Source organism: Bidens hawaiensis, unplaced genomic scaffold (genome assembly GCF_021521415.1).
Source record: "Bidens hawaiensis isolate Kalapana, Puna unplaced genomic scaffold, B.hawaiensis_p1.1 tig00039724_1, whole genome shotgun sequence".
Lineage (NCBI taxonomy): Eukaryota > Viridiplantae > Streptophyta > Magnoliopsida > Asterales > Asteraceae > Bidens > Bidens hawaiensis.
Window position 1 is genome coordinate 1,603 of NW_027505627.1, and position 20,908 is coordinate 22,510.

A 20,908-nucleotide genomic window follows, 5' to 3' on the forward strand; every position below is an offset into this window, starting at 1 on the left:
TTATTCGAGTTCTGGTTCCATGAGTACGGGTTAATCGAGTTTTGATTATTTGACCTAATAAACTAAAAATATATACATATGCTAAAATTTAACCAAATATCATCTCAAGTTTTAACTTACATAAGCAAATAACAAACCATATAATCCAGTTCGATTGATGGAATGAACAACCGGTCGTCTAATGAATTGACCTTGAACAACAATCAATTGATTGAATAAATTGTCATTTCTAACCTCTAGATAATTAGGTAAGCAATGATATTCATTCAATAGTACAAGGCATGTTATTTAATAATTGCATAGAATACTAGTAATCAGTACTCGACTAGTATAGGTTGTACTCAGGTTTCATAAGTGCGATACTTTCGAGTACAGGTTAATAGTTATTCAGGTCGGGTTGTAGTTAAAAATGGGAGCCCTGGGTATGGTTGTTTTCTATCGGTTAATCACACCTAAAATATTTGCAAGCATATTTGACGTTTTTATACTTTGCTGATTTTGCGTCGGGGTGAAAAAAAGAAGGCCAGAGAATCCATCATGTCTGACAGCTGGAAAAAGGATAATAAAAGGCTTACCACCTAATCGTTGATCATAAAAGAATTGAATATTAGTTATGTAATTAGTTTGTGAGTTCTGAACCCGTGGATAATGTTTAAAAAAGCTTATTTCATCAGATTTAAACACACATTTGTTACCGCACATTTGCACCCCTGTTTAAGCGTCCTGTTGGCGATTTGAATGGCTCTAATCCCATACCCACGATATAATTTTCCAGTGTCAATTCATCCATGGTGGTGGTTGGTCCATTTTGTTTTTTTTTTTATTAAAATAAGTTAACTAATAAACGAGTTCGGTTCAAACCTTATTAAGTCAAACCAAGTCGAGTCACCCATGTTACCGTACTTCCGAACTAATGAGCGGGGTCCCAATGGTTAAGTTGGTGTATGTCTATGTCCAAGGCTTGATGAAAAACTATGATCGAGCCGGGGAAATCACCGTAAGCAGCCTCTCTTTTCATACGGGGTAGTGGTAAGGTTGTCTACGTCTTACCCTCCTCATACCTTACCATAGCTTTGCTGAGTACGATAACGACAACGATGATGAAAAGAAGAGTACATAGTAAACACATGTTACAATAACAGGAGTGCGCTTCTAGACACCTGTTAACTTAAGAGGGGTACAAGTAGATCATTAACTTACATAATGAATCCTATGCACATATAATAAGTCATACGTGTGTTTGGACAGAGTAAATTGTGCATCTTCAATCAATATATGTTTGTTTGTTTTGTAGAGTACCTGTAATATATATATTCTTAATACATGTATATTTGGTTTTTCACAAATCATATATATTACAAGACTAATAATATCCAACGTTCTAGATAGTGTTCGACCGGTGAATCAACCTCGAATACGAGACGTATCAAAATATCCTTTCCTCTGATTTTTCTCGGGGTTATTTTCTGATTGTTTATCTTTTTGTTGTTTGTTGTGTAGTTATGAGTAACTGATTCGAAGTTTAACAACTAGTTTGCATGTTTAAACTCAACTTTTGTGATGTTCTGGATTACGTGCGTTACAAGTTGGTAACATGGTAGTAATATGAGCGATTTGGGCATCCTCGACGTCTAAACTTAAGCTGGGAATGAGACTCACTTAATGATGCCGGTAAAGATAGTTATAGCCAGTAGAGTTCGTAGAGTTTCCTTGCATGTGCCGACATGCCTTGTAAGAGGCGAGTGACGGTTTAGTTGTATGATTGATTGAGATAAGAAGTTAGAACTCGAGTAGTAATGTAAAGGGTTAATAGCACTTTATCAATGTTTCAAACGGTTTACCTTACTGTGTTCTAAGATTATACCTATTAACGACAATGATGGCATTTTGTATGATTGATTGAGATAAGAAGTTAGAACTCGAGTAGCAATGTTTCAAATGGCAGGTTAGAGTAGTGTTAGTCAAGGCAGAGGCCGTGACTGAGTGCTTGGTAGCATCAAAGTAGTAGCCGAAATAGTAAATGACCATGTCAAGGACATCCAAGATTTGCCTTTAATTATGGTCTAGCGGGAAGTTTGATAGAGATCTCGCCCACAATTGAGCGTGTAAACCCATTATCGAAAAAAATGACAATGGCATGGTGGGGAGTCCATCGACATCATTCCCAAAAGAGGGATGCATGCAATGCCACCGACAAGAATAATGCCTTTTTATTCGTGGTGAAAAAAGACACGCGATACAGAATTGTAACGAAAGGACTAGTTTGCACTCAATGGTTGTCTCATCATCATCATCATCATCATCATCATCATCATCGTACTCAGTATATCTCACCAAAAGCAATGCTATGGCGGGTCTGAGGAGGGTAAGATGACTAAAAGATAGTAAGCACAAGGGATGCAAGGTGTCAAAGTGCAATTAAAGCACTTGAGAGCCCAAGTGAAGTAGTCACAACTTTGTGTCGGAAGGAAAAGTTCAAAACCGCACATAGTGACAACAAATTGATTTATGACATGGTCAAATCGTGAATGCCAACATTGGAGACAAGGTAGGTGTGCTCTACTTTGTGCTCGTGATAATTTTCTTCTCGGAGTTCAAGTCTTTCTCATTCTGTTTATGGATGATACTCTATGCGTCATGAACGTGAAACTAGGGTCGAGGTAAAACAGTATTGGCCGTACGACTTGTGTTTGGTTTTAGCATGTGGAAACCAAGGGAAAAACAAAAAATAGTGTCGTACTAGGGACACAAAAGCAAGCTACTAAATTCAGTAAGCACCTAGGATGAGTCATGGGTAACAATAACCGTTCGAGAGAATGTCGAATCCTACTAAAAAAATTATACAATGTTGATGCATTTCTTGAAACGTTTTGCAGCAGTTAAAATATTCAATACGCACAAACGACCTAGAATACCCACAACAAATCAAAATCAAAAGGCATTTACAAGCCTACTCTTTTAGACCTAGAACAAGATATGAACAACTATGTTGAGTACCGATACCGTAACAAACTGATACCGCCTGTAAACCACGGATACAAGTATTGGCATTTGTTTTTATGTGTTCAGTTTCAAGAACACTCAATTTCGATAGTACTTAGTACTTAATGAACTGGACTACCGGATCAAGACTACCGGTATTGTACCAATCGTAGAACCATTACTTAAACATTGTAAATATCTAGCCTAGATTTGTTAAGATGCTTCAAGACTTGGCTAGCTAAGAGCATTCTCATCCAACCCACCATATTATGTGAGGGGGTGTTTTTATAATTTAGATATTAGAGAGTGATTTAGGGTGTTATGAGTGAAGAGGTTTCATATTTTAGAAAACACGGTGATTTTTCTGTATATTTGAAAAGCTACTGTTCACCTCTTATAATTTTTTAATATATTTTGAAAGTGGTTGTGAGTGAATGAAAGAGAAATGATAATGATAAAGGTATAAAAAGTATTATTTAATTGAAAAAGAGAGAAATGTAGTGTGTTTTAGTGTAATTTTGGATATAGGGATAGGGAGTTGAATGGGAACGCTCTAAGATAGTGTGGGTTGCCATTTATGCAAACCACCTTCCAAATCAATACACCTTCAAACCTTTTTCTATCCTTCTCTTGTAAGCAACAAAGGTTTCCTTTGATTACGATCTTGTTTTGTAATCCGCGGTTACGAATTGTTGCAACGCCAAGTCAAATGGCTTGCTTTGGACGAATCTAAGCGTCGATTCAAACACATAGTTACAATTTTACCAAAACATAACGATCTCGAATATTAAGTTAACCACCCTATTCGGATACACGTACAACAAAACATTATGCATTGTTACTACCCATGACGAAAACCATGTGATTCCTTTTCAACTATATCAACAAAGCCATAGAGAGCCGAGGATGGGCCATGCCTTCCGGGAAAGCCACCCAAAGGGGGAACTCTTTGAAACAATTCCGGTTGACTCCGTCCGTTTGGTCTATCATAAGATTGTGAATCATATGTTTCACCATGTCTTGAATAAAGCGCAACATCTGCTCCATACCTACTAGAGCTTTGATGCACCATTTGGTCATCGCCATAAAACCCATAGGTTAAACCATCTTGCACTAGGCCGGTCAAGTGTTCAGCCATAGTCGTAGCCATAGTCGTTGCAGGTGCATCGTATACAGATGAAGTGGAACGATTAGTAATGTAGCTAGGGTTTCGATTAAAGTCAAGGTAGCTTGTGCTCGGTCGTGTTGGCCGGATAAACTGATTCATGCGATAGTGATCAACAGGATTCTGTTGATGTGGCATGCTTTGGTGACTAACACGAGCACGTTTCGCTCCCTTATGAATTGGGTTTTCTAAAGACTTCCTCTTTGGAATTAATATCCCGTCGTTTATCCTTTTCTTGAGATTTTGTATTTGCTCATAATTCTTAAGTCAGGAAGATGCATTGAAGGATCTCACAAGACATTGTTTTACAGATTTGAGATCAATTAACTGTTGCTTCATTTCCTTTGACTGAAATTTAAAAAATCACAAACACCAATTTTAGTCCCCTCGCACGTTCGACTAATCACCTTTTTCTTTCATCACAAATGCCCTTTAGAAATGACAACATATGAAACTAGCTGTGACCCAAATCGTATACTTTACCTACTTATGAATAGGTTGATTTGGATATACTTCAAACTAACCGCTCGAACAAGTGAGATAAAAAAAGGTCAAATAAATTGAGGTTGCCAAAAATGTGATTTTAATGCATTAAACCTTCTTAAAACATTTTACTCAAAAAGCTATATTAGCATAAACAAGCAAATTGCATACAAAGGTAACAAAGTTCAATAGCATTTTTCTCTTTAAAAAGTTGTTCAACTTAAAAACCTTGCATTAAATGTATCTTGTAAGTTAACATGTCCTCGTATCGCACATCAGTGTCGTGTAACCACCAGGTACGAAAGCGAGTCAACATGGTCAAAGTTACAGGAACGCCATCACTCCGACAACAAACTTGGTTTGGATCCCCTAAATTTTTGAAAATTTGAACCCTTATTCTGTTTTATATCACTTAAGAGTATTTTTTGAAGTGGACAAAAAATATTATGATCCTCCCAAGTAGAAGTATGACAAAATATGTTAGCTAACTTTGGGCACATATATGGTTCAAAATTTTGTAATTATATTTCACACAGATAAAATAAAAGAAGAATAACTTTAATATGTTGGCTAAATTTGGACACATATATGCCTCAACTTTTTGTAATCATCTCTCACATAGATAAAAAAGAAAGTAGAATAACTTGGGACAAATATTGGTCAGGATGGCTTTTGACCCATATAAAGTATAGACCTTCCATAGAAAGGTGATAGGATATAGGATAGCGTTGTAAATTCTTTCTAAGTGATAAAAAAGGTAATTTGAGAGGGGGGGGGGGGGGGGTCGGTGCGGTTTTGGGATTTTATAAACCGTTCGGTTTTCGTTTTTTAGTTATCGTTTTGGTTTAGTTTGGTTTCGGGTTTTGCAATTTGAGCTTCAAAATTTTAGGTGGAAAAAAAGTTAGCAGAAAATAATGAATTTATGTATAAAAAATTTTGTTAATTATTAACTAATTGATTATTATACATTTGGCCGAAAGTATATGAGTAACATATTTATTAATAACTCTTAAAATTACTTAAAATATATATGTAAAATTTGGTTCGGTTCTGCTTTTTCGTTTTTTATTACATGCAAAACCAATAACGAACCGTTAGTTCAGTTTTTGTTTCGGTTTGTTTTTTTCGGTTTGGATTTTTCGGTTATTTTGGTTTCGGATTGGTTTTTTCGGTTTCTTGCACGCCCCTAATTTGAGATTAAAACTTGAAAGTTTACTAAAAAAGATAGCACAACACCAATAAGAGAGAGAGAGAGAGAGAGAGAGTATTGTTTACCATTTGAAAAGAAGAACCATTTTGAATATCTTTAATTTTTTTGTGCAAAAATGACGCCAATATGTTCTCAGGGTGACACTTATCCTCCAATCCGAAATCGTAGGCAATATCAGCAGCTTCAATTTCCATATTCTTTTTCACCATGAAATCAATTACCGCTGAAACAAGTAATAATTTAGCAGAAAATAGTTAAGCTCGTGTACTTAACAAAAGAAACGAATGCATGAAAGATCAAACTAATGTTATAAACCTTAGACACAGTAAAACGAATCAAGGTTGCACATATCCAAAATATAAAATGAAATAACAAGTTCCCATATAATTAGTAATATCTAGCCATCATGTGTACAATTCAAAGCAGGAAGGTTAACATAAATCTCCAACGTTATACATTGTTGTTACTGGCGTAACAAAGTTAAGAACAATTTTTTTGCTCGTACACAGACGGTTTTAGTGATTAAAAGAGATTTAAGTAGAAAAGATAATTTGTTTGCCGATTTTAGAAAATTTTAAATTACAAAAAAAAAATGATTAAAAAAACAATGTTTATTCAGCTACTTTATCATTATAAGAAAATACATAAACAAAAATCAATTATTTATAGAAAACCATATAAAAATATGTGTATAACAGAACATTTGTATAATAACCATTGCCATATAAAATAAATGACTTGTTTCTTTTTCTTCTTAATTAACCTCTCCCTATATACATATACACACACATGTATATATAGATGCACACACACAAACACACACAAATATATATATATATATATATATATATATATATATATATATATTGCATTGGATGTGATGCATCAGACAATTATGTAACTGCACAACTGCTGTCTATCTTTCTCTCTCACTACATCTAGTTAGCATTATGTACAGATGTAAATGACGTTCTCGCACTTGTCAACTTACAACTGGTTGTCTATTGAGCACACGCCCCTATACACATATATGCATACTATTTTTATTTAATCACACAAATTATACACCATCTTTGGTGCAACCTCGATATATGAATAGCTTTTTTTACTATCTTGAATTATTAAATATTATTATGGTCAATCGAATAGCCTCACCGGACGAATATTTCTTCTGGTTATGAGGTATACATTTACCGAGGTTTTAATGTATAAGAAATTGACATATGAAAGCGTCAAACCTGGAATTTTGGGGACAAGAAAAACCGAACGGCGAAGTGCAGTGGAAATTTCCTTCACGTTACTAGCCCTGATCAGATCCATAATATCTTTAATCTTGAAAACATGGTTTTGAATCCCAAATCCACTAATAAGCAGAAGCAAACCCGGCATCAACCTCATCTGTGTGTCCCGGTCCACCTTCTCTGATCATCCGTTTTCTCCAATCAACAGCAGCTTTTGCGGCACAATCTTGGTCACTTTCTGCAATCTCAATGTCATCATCATTGCTGATCATCAGAAAACACTCCAAAATCAAAACTGCAGCCATCCGTCCTGCTTTTTGCTTGTCCTGATGTGGATTGGCAGGATTGCAGAATGTTCTACTGCCTTGTACAAAAAACCTGCCAATGCTGTCTAAAACAAGTTTTGCAGGATCTTTAGCAAGCTTCAATGCCTTTGCAATTTCCTCACGATTATTTATCATTTCAGAATAATGTTTTGCTACATGCCACTTCATGTCCTTGGAAAACATGCCTCGACACAAGTTTTCTAATTTAGAAACCATTGAGTTTTTTGAAGCTTTGGGTTCTTTAGCCTTCGTACTGGTACCAATTTCTTCAGGCTTCTGTAATATATCAATTTCTTCAGGCTTGTTTGATACATCAGTTTCTTCACGGCATTCAGGTGTGTTTAGATTTTCATGGCTTTGTTCACCATTAGAAGCCATTCCGTTAAGGTTTACAGAATTCAGATAAAGTAATTTCCGCTTCAATCCCTCCCACCGAAAATTAAAAAATCATAAACAATTTTAGGGAGAAAGGAATTAAAGTTAAGGATTTTTAGAGATAAAGGAATACCTTGAGGGCTGCTATTTACCCTATTTTAGTCACGAAAATTTTTTTAAAATGGTGTGTATGGAAAAAAAAAAAGAGGAAAATGGGAAAGTCAAAAAAAAAAAGGGAAATGGTTGAGCCACTATTGGGAATAGCGGCTTAGGAGTAAATTTATTTTGCTTTTCTGACTTAGAGAGAGGGATCCGCTTTTGGCAATGGAGGCTTCGGAAGAAAAGAGGGAGCCGCCATTGCCAATCGCGGCTTAGGAACAAACCAACTTAACCCCGTTTAACCTCCGTTAGTTATAGTATTGGGTATAAAAAAAACCCACCAAAACCCTATCACACACCCTAACACACATTATAATTTTATAACTTTAAAAAAACCCACCAAACAACCTAATACACATTTACATATCTCCATTTATATTTTATAAAAACTATACCTATTTACATATGTTAATTTATATATTTTATAAAACTAATTTGTTTAAATGATAATTTATTAGTGTAGGATTCATTATTTATAACCGTAATTTAATTTTTATAACTCTAATATTAATTTGTATAAATATTGCACGTTATGGTTTAAATAAGTATAAATATGTTAAATTATTGTAATGTAATGTAAGATCATTTGACATCTAATAATATTAAGATAATGAAATAAAAAACTATAATACTATCAAGAACACGAGATACAAGACCTAACATTCCTCAAAATATTAAACTAGTTAACATAATACACATACAAAGTAACACGAGATACAAGACCTAACAGCACTAATTTGGTCGATTTGGGCAATTGTTGATCATGTGACCCGGTTGTTTACAGCCAGAGCACAGACGCCCTGTCCTTTCCTGTGCATAGGTGTTATCCATCTCGTTACGCATCCTCCTCGCACGACGTCTTCCTCTTAGTATGGTTATCATATTTTCATCCCCATAAAGTGTCCATCCGGCGTCGTTCCAATCTTCTTTATGACTCACCGGATGATAGCTGTTGTTGTATTGCGCACGGTATGTGTATGTGTGTGAAACCTGCTATTCACAATACTTTTTGGATCTTCTTGTAGATAGTGGCAAACTGCAATTGCATGGCTACAAGGGAACCGGTAAATTTGCCACTTACCATAAGTGCAAGTTTTCTTCTTGAATTTGACCGTATAAGGACTATCGCCGGTTTAATCGGAGGTCTGTAGGCATGTTTTCACCATGAACACTTGCTCAGGTACTGAATAAGGGAATACTCTATGTTCTCGAGCCCTTATTTCACGACCAAGGAACAATGTCCACTTGCGGTCCGGAAATTGGGTCGAGCAATTATACACCAGTTGGTAGTTTATGACGTATTGGTGAACCTCTCTTGTAAAGGTATGCTCAACTAATGCCCTTATCGGGAGCATCCGGGCACCACGCAACACATTGTTCATGCTTTCGGAGATGTTCGTGGTGAGGTTACCCCATCGGAGATTTTTCTTGTCATGCAGGAGTGTCCACTTACTTCTATCAATGTCTTTCAGGTATTTCCACGCCTGTTTATTTGTTCTCTTTAGGCTCTACATTAGGCGATCGTACTTTCTTTGTTGTGTCGTGCTTCCGATCTCCCAACACATCTTCTTCAAGCTCACACCCTTGAAATGCGTGGCGAAATTGCTCTTTACATGCCTAAGACAAAATCGATGGTAGGCATTGGGTGCAACACCCTACCATGGGGAGGGTACCTCACAAGTTGGAGGGGAAGCAATAGATTGAGATTTCGGTTATAGACCTTCATTTCAGAATGCTGGAGAGGCATCATCAAGCAATCCATTTGGTACCCAATCGAGTTTTAACTACAACCTAGAAAACAGTTGGGCTGGATTTTTTTGACAAACTCCTTATACCAATATGATTGCTCCGATGTACTCCGACCAGCCGGGGAACTTCCAGAATTTTGATAATACCGGTCTTGATGTTCCACAACCGCGATACCAACATTTAACTCCGGTTCCAATGAGCTTGGACCTGCACACGAGTCAACCAGAAAGCTCCGGACAACCAGATGATGATGAAGCCGAAGATCCACCACCAAGACGAGGACGACCACAAAGACATCCTAGACCTGTTGGTTGTGGCACCGGCGGCTGTTTGATCCGCCATCCGCATAGGCATTAGATTATTACTTGTATTGTAAATTTTAAATTAGCTAATGTAATAAATCTTATTTTAACAAATAATATTGTTTTAATAAATAGTATTATTAAAAAAATATCATTCATATATATTTTAAATATACTAGAGTTATAAAAATTAAACAAATGGAGATATGTAAATTATAATGGAGATATGTAAACAAATTAGTTTTATAAAATATATAAATTAACATATGTAAATAGGTATAGTTTTTATAAAATATAAATGCAGATATGTAAATGTGTATTAGGTTGTTTGGTGGGTTTTTTTAAAGTTATAAAATTATAATGTGTGTTAGGGTGTGTGATAGGGTTTTGGTGGGTTTTTTTTATACCCAATACTATAACTAACGGAGGTTAAACGGGGTTAAGTTGGTTTGTTCCTAAGCCGCGATTGGCAATGGCGGCTCCCTCTTTTCTTCCTAAGCCTCCATTGCCAAAAGCGGCTCCCTCTCTCTAAGTCAGAAAAGCAAAATAAATTTACTCCTAAGCCGCTATTCCCAATAGCGGCTCAACCATTTCCCTTTTTTTTTTTTGACTTTCCCATTTTCCTCTTTTTTTTTCCATACACGCCATTTTAAAAAAATTTTCTTTTAGTCACATACCATTATGCTATTTTCTTGTCATATATTATATATTTTATGTATTAGTAATATTAATTTTACTACGTGCTATTTTCAATTATATTACCGTGAACTTTGATCTTCTCTTATATTCCCGCAGACATGTGTTCTTTTAGAGCTGAGGGTATCTCTGGAAGCCACCTCTTTATCCCTTTGGATAGAGGTACGGTGTGCCTACATCCCACCCTCCCCAGACCCTACTTATAGCTTTGCTATTAGCGGGATTCCACTGGGTATTGATTGATTGATATAAACAATTTTAGTTCCCTCATACGTTTGACCAATTACTTTAATGCGTTTGATCCTTTTATTATAAGGATACTCAAACTGAGTCCTCTTTAGAGTGAAAAAATAAATAAATAAATGAATAAACTATATTCCTCCAAGCAGAAATATGGCTAAACTTACCTTATATCGTACTTTGCCCTTATAGAAATAAAATACAATTCTTGTAATCATATTTCACACAGATAAATAATTAAAAAAAGAAAAGTTGAATAACTTTGGAAAAAAAGTATTTCGGATCATGTTGGCTTTTGACCCGTACAAAAAATAGACCTTCCATAAAAGAACATGGGGTATGAAATGGTGTTTGTATTCTTTCCATTTAACAAAAAAGAAGCACGTAATTTGAGAAAGTTTACTAGAAAAAACATGTTCAAATTGAGAAACAATCCTAAAGCAGAGAGGTAATTAGTTACCGTTTGAAACGAAGAACCGTCTTGAATATTTGTAATGTCGTTGCGCAAAATCGTCCCCAATATGCGCTGAGGATGACACTTATCCTCCAACCCAAAAGCGTAGGCAATATCGGCAGCTTCAACTTCCAGATTATTCTTCACCATCAAATCAATTACCTCTGAAACAAGGATAGGATAATTTACAGCAGAAAGTACACATTTATCGAGGTTTTAATTTATAAGAAATTTAACATAAAAAGCAACAAACCTGGAATTTTTGGCATAAGAAAAACCGAACGACGAAGTGCAGCGGAAATTCCTTTAACATTACTAGCCCTGATCAGATCCATAATATCCTGAATCTTGAAAGCATGATCTTGAATACCAAATCCACTGATAAGCAGAAGCAAACACCTGGCATCAACCTCATCTATATGCCCCAGCCCACCATCTTTGATCATCCGTTTTCTCCAACCAATAGCAGCCTCCGCTGCATATTCCTGATCCTTTTTTGCAATCTCATTAACGTCACTGCCGATCGTCACAAAACACTCCAAAATCAACACTTCAACCAAACTTCCTGCATTTTTCTTTTTTTTGATGTGAAACCGGAGGCATGCAAAATCTTTTACTGCCCTGTACAGAAAACCTGCAAACGCTGTTTAAAACTAGTTTTGCAGGATTTTCAGCCAGCTTCAGCGCATTTGAAATTTCTCCACGAAGATTAATCATTTTGGAATAATGTTTCGTTATATGTTTCTTCATTCCCTTAGATTTCATGCTTCGACACAATAACTGTAAGGCAGAAAGCACAGGCTTCTTTGAAGTATTGATTTCTTCCGGCTTCTGTAATACATCAATTTGTTCTGGACTTCTACAGATATCAATCTGTTCAGGCTGCTTCAAGAAATCAATTTCTTCAGGCTTGTTCAAGATATCAGTTTGTTCAGGCTTGTTTGATACATCAATTTCTTCAAGGCTTTCAGGTGTCCTCACATTTTCATGACCCTGTTACCCATTTGAAGCCATTTCGTTAGGGTTTTAAAATTTTCAGATCAGGTAACTGCTACTTCAATCTGATACGATCCCATATCTTGGTCAAATCAGTTATTAAAAGAGGGGATATGGGGTTAATAAGTGGCTGGAATTTAGGACCGGTTGATATTCTATTAATAAAGGGTAGCTTAAGTTTAGGGCAAGTAATTATTCTACTAGTGCTTATTTATATATATTGTTCTAGTGAGGAGGATGTAAATATTCATTATTATCTAAGTATTAGGATGTCAATATCTATTGTCCTCAAGTCGTGTCATCGGGCCGGAAGTTTTGATAAAAACCAGGTTCGGGTTAACCCATAATGCCAAACGGGTCAAGTCAATTAAAGAACATATTCATTTTCCCGTCTATCATTTAATTTAAAGAGTATTCAAAGGAGAGTCAAAGTCAAAGGCTTAATTTGAGGAGTCAAATGCTAAAGTAATGGAGAAGTTTCAACACTCATTTAGTATAAAGCCTAGGGTCATATCTTTAAGAATGTCAATGTTTATTATTACTATCTAAATATTAGGTTTTCTTTAACCTTGTATCGAAGACTTCCCGTCTCGAATCGGGTAATCGGAGACCTCCCATCTCGAAGCGGGTTATTATGTTCAAGTAAATCGTTTGTTTGAGTCTAGATTCTAGACTCTATCATTTGGTTCCATTGCCGGGAAATTCAAAGAGAAAATGATGTTAAACAACAGAGAAGATGCTAGCATGGCTCAATTAGCAGCCATTATAGCTCCAATTAGATTCCCTCATAGCCTTGAAGGATGATATTGTCGAGATCAAGAAGGCTTGGATTGGTGACACGGAAACTCAGGATGAATCTGAATCTGAAGAGCCATTGCCAAATCTGGTCAAGGAGGATGCTCCCAACAACAGTTCTAATGATGACGTTGTCAGATATGAGCATGTTTCGGGTGATGACGTCGTCAAATCTGAGCATGTTCTGGGTGCGGTGAAGTTGTTGCAAGATCCCTATCTGAAATCTCAAAATCAAAAGGCTTTCGGTGTTCAAGCGGTTGTTAATGTATTGCAGTTGAACACGAAGATTGACGATGTGGATCAAACCCTTACATTCACCCGTAATCTCTCAAGGGAATTGGGAAACCATAGAAGTTCATCACTTTAGCCCCCACACCAAACATCAATTCGTATGGGGAAAGTCACACGGCAAATATGAAACGCAGATTTGCACAAGCAAAATTGTAAACGCAGATTTGAAACGCACAAAAGTCAATTATCAACCACAATATGTTTTGGTTCAATGACGGATCTATGAAGGGGTCAGCCTATAATTGAATGGCTTATTGCTTGGCACAACAATTCCTTTCTTTTCGACTTGTCCTCTTGAGGACAAGTCGTGTCTCCGGGCCAAAAGTATTAATGAAAACCTGGTTCGGGTTAAATCCCCATAATGCCAAACGGGTCAAGTCAATTAAAGAACATATTTAGTTTCCCGTCTATCATTTAATTTAAAGTAGGGGTGGCAAATGTGACCCATTTCAAAAACCCCTCATTAAAAAATTCAAAAAAAAAATTTTAAAAATCATAACTCGAAATATAAATCAAAAACTAAAAAAGTAAAAGTACTAAAAAGTTTCCCCCGTTTTTCTCGTTCCAAAAAAAAAAAAAAAAAAAAAAACTCTGAGAAATTTCAACCTGTTTTGACTCTTTATGACCCATTATATACATTTTTTAATACAACCCAATGGGTAACATTTGCCACCCCTAATTTAAAGAGTATTCAAAGGAGAGTCAAAGTCAAATACTTAATTTGAGGAGTCAAATGCTAAAGTAATGAAGAAGTTTTAACACTCATTTTGAATATATAGACCTAGGGTCATATTTTTAAGAATGTCAATGCTTATTATTACTATCTAAATATTAGGTATTCTTTAACCTTGTATCGGAGACTTCCCATCTCAAATCGGGTAATCGAATACCTCCCATCTCGAATCGGGTTATTATGTTCAAGTAATTGAATCGTTTGTTTGAGTCTAAATTCTAGACTACCATTTGGTTCCATTGCCAAGAAACATTACAGGAACAATGGTGCAAACCAGGGGTAGTGGTGGAAGCGGTCTTACGTCCGATCAAATTGCCGCTCAATTGGCAGCCATCGCCGCCAAGCTCGACACTATACTCTCACGATTGAGGGGTGATGTTGAAGAAATCAAGTCCCAGATGATAAGATGATAAGAGATGGCAGCTATTGTGAAAAGGTAGATAAGGTTTGGAAGAACATGGGGACGGAGGACAGTTTAATGGCAGACAAAAGAGGCGAGATGGTTAACTCTTATAACCAGAAAACTCATCATCAGAGTTTGAAAATTAAATCTAAAGAACCTAATTCCATGAGTTTGACCCTTGAATCCGAGTCCAAAGTTGGCTATACAAAGCCCAACAGAAACCCAGTAGCAACACCTGCCTTCAAACCTAACTAATCGTTTGTTACTCAGTCATCACAATCCACTCCTAAAATCCTTCACGAATTTGATTCTGTGAAGAATGGGCAATTCCTAGCATGCAAACTGTTGGGCTCAGGGGAAGAGGAAAAGAATACAAACTCTGAACAACCAACTGCAAAACCCATGATAAGAAGAAAATCACTGAAATCAAGATGTCATAAAGGTCGGGTGTAGATGCAAAAGACAAGGAAATCGCAGGGCCTTCACAATCTGCTCTAGCTTATGGATGGATATATGAAGAGGGTCAGCCTATAATTGAATGGTTGATCGCTTGGCACAACTATCGGATTTTTGACTTGAGGACAAGTCGTTTGTACGGCCGGGTATCTTGATCAAATCAGTTATTAAAAGAGGGGATATGGGGTTAATAAGTGGCTGAAATTTAGGGCCGGTTATTATTCTATTAATAAAGGGTAGCTTAAGTTTAGGTCAAGTTATTATTCTACTAGTGCTTATTTATATCTATTGTTCTAGTGAGGAGGATGTCAATGTTTATTATTACTATCTAAATATTGGGTTTTCTTTAACCTTGTATCGGAGACTTCCCATCTCGAAACGGGTAATCGGAGACCTCCCATCTCGAATCGGGTTTTTTTTGTAATTGAATGGTTTGCTTGAGTCCAGATTCTAAACTCAATCATTTGGTTCCATTGCCGGACGGGTCAAAGGAGAGTCAAAGTAGGAGTCAAATGCTAAAGTAATGCACAAGTTTCAACACCCATTTCGTTAGGGTTTAAAATTTTAAGATCAAGTAACTGCTACTTGAATCCCTCCGATCGAAATTTAAAAAATAAAAAATAGAATAAATAAACACCAATTTTAGTTTCCTCATACGTTTGACCAATTACTTTAATAATGACAAAACATATGAAACTAATTGGCCCAAATCAATTACCCACTTTAAGCCCATCTGCTTATGAAGAGGTTTGATTCAGGTTATGTTTAAACTAACTGCTCAAACAAGGTTTTTTTTAAATAAATGTCAAATGAATTCAGGTTGCCAAATACAATTTTTAATGCATAATGCTTCCTTATAACAATTATTCAAAAAACTATACTATTATCATAGTTATTAAAAACGATCGCCTACTGCGCCTAGGCACTATTTTTAGGCGAGGCGATGATTTAGCGCTTCTAAATAGGGAAGTCGCAATTCTAGGAGCAATTTCCGTTTTTTTATGACTTCTTTTGATATTTCATTAACAGGGTCAAGAAGGGAAGCTTGCTGCTGTAAAGAAGTGAGTACAGGGCTAGGTTGAGGGAGAGGCAGCAGGCCTGCCAAGGGAGATGGCAGACCCGCTGGCTGGGCTGCGGCTGTATAAGCTTGCACTGGGTTGGAAATTCTCCGTTGGATCATGAACTCAAGATCACTAAGAAGGCTATGTAATTCATTAAAGGTGACTGGTGGGCAGCGAGTAAGGAGGTTAGCTTTCAGGCCATCATATTCTTCACGCAAGCCAGAGAGAACCAGCATGGTCACATCTTTGTCCTTAAATGGCTCCCCGATATTAGTCAGAGCCGTGGCATATTCTTGGGCACGAGTGAGATATGCGGCTGATGTCTCATCAGGTTTCATCTCAAGTTTTAGCTACTGAGTTTTGAGAGTATATTCCCTGGATGAGTTATGTGGTGCATAAGCTCGTTCCAAAGAGAGCCAGAGGTCACGAGAAGTTTCACCTTGAACATGCTGAAAAGAAGATTCAGAGATCGTGGAGATTATAACCATGCGGACATAAGCATCATTCGTGAGCCAGTGAGAGTTGCTCGGATTGTCCATTGCTGTTGTGTCGGTAGTGGCAGCAGTACTTGGTGGTGGGCAGCAGATGGTCCCGTCAACATAGCCAAAAAGATGGTTGGTGATTAGAAACGGGTGGATCATGTTTTTCCAGAATCATCTCAAGTTTTAGCTACTGAGTTTTGAGAGTATATTCCCTGGATGAGTTATGTGGTGCATAAGCTCGTTCCAAAGAGAGCCAGAGGTCACGAGAAGTTTCACCTTGAACATGCTGAAAAGAAGATTCAGAGATCGTGGAGATTATAACCATGCGGACATAAGCATCATTCGTGAGCCAGTGAGAGTTGCTCAGATTGTCCATTGCTGTTGTGTCGGTAGTGGCAGCAGTACTTGGTGGTGGGCAGCAGATGGTCCCGTCAACATAGCCAAAAAGATGGTTGGTGATTAGAAACGGGTGGATCATGTTTTTCCAGAATCCATAGTTTGTAGGGGTGAGTTTAAATGCGAATTTGTGGGAGTTATGTGCTGTTTTCTCAGCGGTAGTGAAGGCAGATATCATTGCCAAAGAGCCAAGTATGGAAAAAAAAAAGAGATTGGTTGTATAGGCCATAAGTTTACAAATTGAAACACAGAATTGTTTATTATTATTAATAATACTGAATACATAAAGGTCCTATATATAGGCCATAAGTTTACAAGGAAATAAATCAGAGTAAATCAATTAGAAATACTATGGAAATCTGAATAATTCTATGATTGAATAATTCTATGATTGATCCTGAAATCTTGGTAATTCTGTGATTGATACTGAGATCTTGGTCTATTAGAGTTACCTAAAAAAAGTCAAATTTACTTAATTTAATTCAATATCCCTATATGATTATCGACATTTCTAGTTGATGAATGCTAAGTTGATTTTGTTATTATTTAATAATTATGCTCGTGTTTCTTTTAGTTTAATTTGCTTATGTTTTCTAAATTTCCATTATATGATTTAAACTTGAAACCTAAAATTTAAAGTTGGGCTTTTTAGTCTGAAATATTATTATTAGTTCTAGAAGTTGAATAGCATAATTAGTAGTCTGACTTAATCGAAAATGTGTAGAGCTCACTTCAATTAGTTTGTGACTACAAAATTTATGTTGGTTGTTGATGCTATTAAACTTTAGAATTTTGTATTGGATAATTTTGGGGTTTTAAACTTTTGATATTGGATAATTTTTGGCATTGGAACTATGTGATTCAAGTTTTGGAATACATAAATATATCTTTTATTTATTTTTCATCATGCGCTTTTTTTTCTCGGAGACTCGCTTTTTTTGCGCCATGCGCCTAGGCCCGAGGCAAGGCCTATGCGCCTAGCGCATTTGATAACTATGACTATTATAATCAAGTAAATTGCATAGAAAGGTAACATAGTTCGGTCGTATTTCTATTTAAAAGAATACAGTATTTTCTCTCCAAAAAGTTATTTGATTTTCAAAACCTTTCATTTTGGAGGTATCTTGTAAGTTAACAGGTTTTCATCTCCCAATCAGGGCCATGTTACCACCCTGTCCCGAAAAAAGTCAGCATGGTCAAAGTTAAATTTCGACAGACTAACTTGGTCAGATTCACATGCGCAGAATTTTTAAAAGTTTGGTCCTTTTTCCCAAAGATACTTAACCAAGTCCTTATACCAAACTATGTTAATATATAACTTAACTTATATCACACTTTGCTCTTATTAAAGTATAATACAATTATTGTAATCATACTTCACACGGACAAAAACAAAAGGTTGACTAACTTTAGACAAAAACTGTTTCGGGTGATGTTGGCTTTTGACATGTACCAAAAATAAAGTTTCCATGGGAAGAACATAGGATATGGGATAGTTTTTGAATTCTTTCCGATTAAGAAAAAGGGAAGTGATTTGAGATTAAAAGTTTTACTAGAAAAGAAAATGCTCAAATTGAGTAATTAAAACAAAGGGCATTGGTTACCATTTGAAACGAAAAACCGTCTTGAATATTTCTAATGTCATTGCGCAAAAATGTCCGAGGGTGACACTTATCCTCCAACCCGAAAGCATGGGCAACATCAGCAGCTTCAAGTTCCAGATTATTCTTCACCATCAAAGCAATTACCTCTGAAACAAGGATAATTTATATCAAAAAGTATACATTTTATCAAGGTTTTTATGTATAAGAAGTTAACATAAAAAAGCAACAAACCTGGAATTTTTTGAATAAGAAAAACTGAACGACGAAGTGCAGCGGAAATTCCCTTGACATTACTAGCCCTGATCAGATCCATAATATCCTGAATCTTGAAAACTTGATCTTGAATCCCAAATCCACTAATAAGCAGAAGCAAACCCCTGGCATCAACCTCATCCGTGTGACCCGGTCCACCTTCTGTCATCATCCGTTTTCTCCAACTAACAGCAGCTGCTGCTGCATCTACCTGGTCTTTTTTTGCAATCTCAATCCCATCATCACCGCTGATCATCAAAAAAACACTCCAAAATTAAAACGGCAGCCATCCTTGCTAGATTTTGCTTGTCCCGATCTGGCTTGCAGAATGTTTTACTGTCCTGTACAAAAACTGGCCAATGCTGTTTAGAACCAGTTTTGCAGGATCCTCAGCCAGCTTCAATGCTTTTGCAACTTCCTCGCGAAGATTAATCATTTCAGAATAATGTGTTGCTATATGCCACTTCATTCCCTTAGAACTCATGCTTCGACACAAGCGTTCTAATTTAGAAACCACAGAGTTATTTGAAACTTCTGGTTCCTTAGCCTTTGTACATATACCATTTCCTTCATGCTCCTTCGAAGTATTGATTTTTTCAGGCTTCTTTACTACAACAGTTTCTTCAGGCTTCTTAGATACTGATACATCATTTTCTTCAAGGTTTTCGGGCATCGTTTCCTTTTCATGACTCCGTTCGCCATCAGTAGACATTCGGTTAGGGTTTTGTTCTGAAATAACTGTTTCTAGTACTGTGGTTGTAGTATGATTTAAAGAAGTTTCTGGAAGACTTTCTTCAGGCTTCTCCAAAGTATCAATTTCTTCTGGAATGACAGAAATATCAAGTTCTTCAGGTGTGCTCACGGTTTCATGGCTATGTTCGCCATCGGTAGTCATTCGGTTAGGGTTTTGTTTTGAAACAACGGCTTCTGGAACGGTGGTCATGGTTTCATCACAAGAAGTTTCTGGAAGACTTTCTACAGGCTTCATTGGAGTATCAAATGCTTCTGGAATCACTGAAATATCAAGTTCTTTAGAGACAATCAAAGTATCAAGATCTCCAGGCTTCTTTAATTCACCAGTTTCTTCATGCTTCTGCAATACATCAGTTTGTTCTGGATACTTACAGATATCAATGTTTTGATCACAAGAAATTTCGTCAAGCTTCTTCAATGCAACAATTTCTTCGTGAATCATCAAAGTATCAAATTCTTCATGCTTCTTTAATACAACGGTTTCTTTTAGACTCTTACAGATATCAATCTGTTCAGGCTTGATCAATATATCATTTTCTTCAACCTTCTTAGCACCTAATTCATCCATTTCTGAAACAACCATTTCAGGAACAACCGCCATCGTTTCATCACAACAAGTTTCTAGAACAGTTTCTACATCAATTTCTTCATTCAACAAATCAGCAGCTTCAAGCTTCTTCAAAACATCAATTTCTAAATCATTCTCAAATACTTCAACTTCTTCGGTATTCTTCGATACATCAGCAACCTCATGAGTTTCTGGGACAGTTTCTTCCTGCATGTTCAACCAATAAATTTCTATATGATTCTCACATACATCAACTTAGGCCTGTAAACGAACCGAACATTCGGTAAACTGTCCGCGAACAGTTCGGCGGGAAGTTCGTTTATGTTCGCTATTTAACAAATGAACGAGCATGAACAAAAAATTGTGTTCGTTTACCTAACAAACAAACATGAACGCATGTTTCGTTCGTTCATTTATGTTCTTCCTTTATGTTCGTTTATGTCCGTTTATTTATGTTCGTTTACATATTAATAGAAAAAATTAAATATAATCTTGATCAGTCATCTAGTTAATAGTTTTATATTTCTTCATTCTTGTTCATTTAAGCGTGTTCGTTTATGTTTGTTTGTGTTTATTTACATTTGTTTATAAGTTTATATGTGTTCATATTTGTTTGTTTATATTTGTTCAGTTTTGTTCATTTATGTTCGAATATATGTTCATTTGGAAGTTAAACAAACGAACACGAGCATGTTCATTTTTTACATAAATGAACACAAACACAAAATATGTGTTA

The 20,908-nt window shown here is 36.2% G+C and overlaps 2 protein-coding genes across 3 annotated transcripts; both read right to left on the reverse strand.

The window, feature by feature from the left end:
- Nucleotides 1–5,779: 5,779 nt before the first annotated feature.
- LOC143614345 (inactive protein FRIGIDA-like) lies at nt 5,780–7,785 on the reverse strand. Its single transcript, XM_077087811.1, has 2 exons — nt 7,079–7,785; nt 5,780–6,063 (listed from the first exon to the last, which is right to left on the reverse strand). Exon 1 carries the CDS (start codon nt 7,783–7,785, stop codon nt 7,204–7,206), a length of 582 nt encoding a protein of 193 aa, XP_076943926.1. The 3' UTR covers nt 5,780–6,063; nt 7,079–7,203.
- A 3,543-nt stretch (nt 7,786–11,328) lies between these two features.
- Nucleotides 11,329–19,107, reverse strand: LOC143614352 (uncharacterized). 2 transcript variants are annotated; one of them, XR_013150281.1, is made up of 4 exons: nt 18,831–19,107; nt 18,600–18,745; nt 11,636–12,375; nt 11,329–11,546 (listed from the first exon to the last, which is right to left on the reverse strand). XR_013150281.1 is itself a non-coding variant. In XM_077087816.1 (3 exons), exons 1-3 carry the CDS (start codon nt 19,105–19,107, stop codon nt 11,935–11,937), a joined length of 864 nt encoding a protein of 287 aa, XP_076943931.1. In that variant the 3' UTR covers nt 11,329–11,934. The 2 variants fall into 2 exon arrangements, 1 of the variants encoding a protein (XP_076943931.1); XM_077087816.1 differs by having other exon boundaries at nt 11,329–12,375.
- Nucleotides 19,108–20,908: the final 1,801 nt, after the last annotated feature.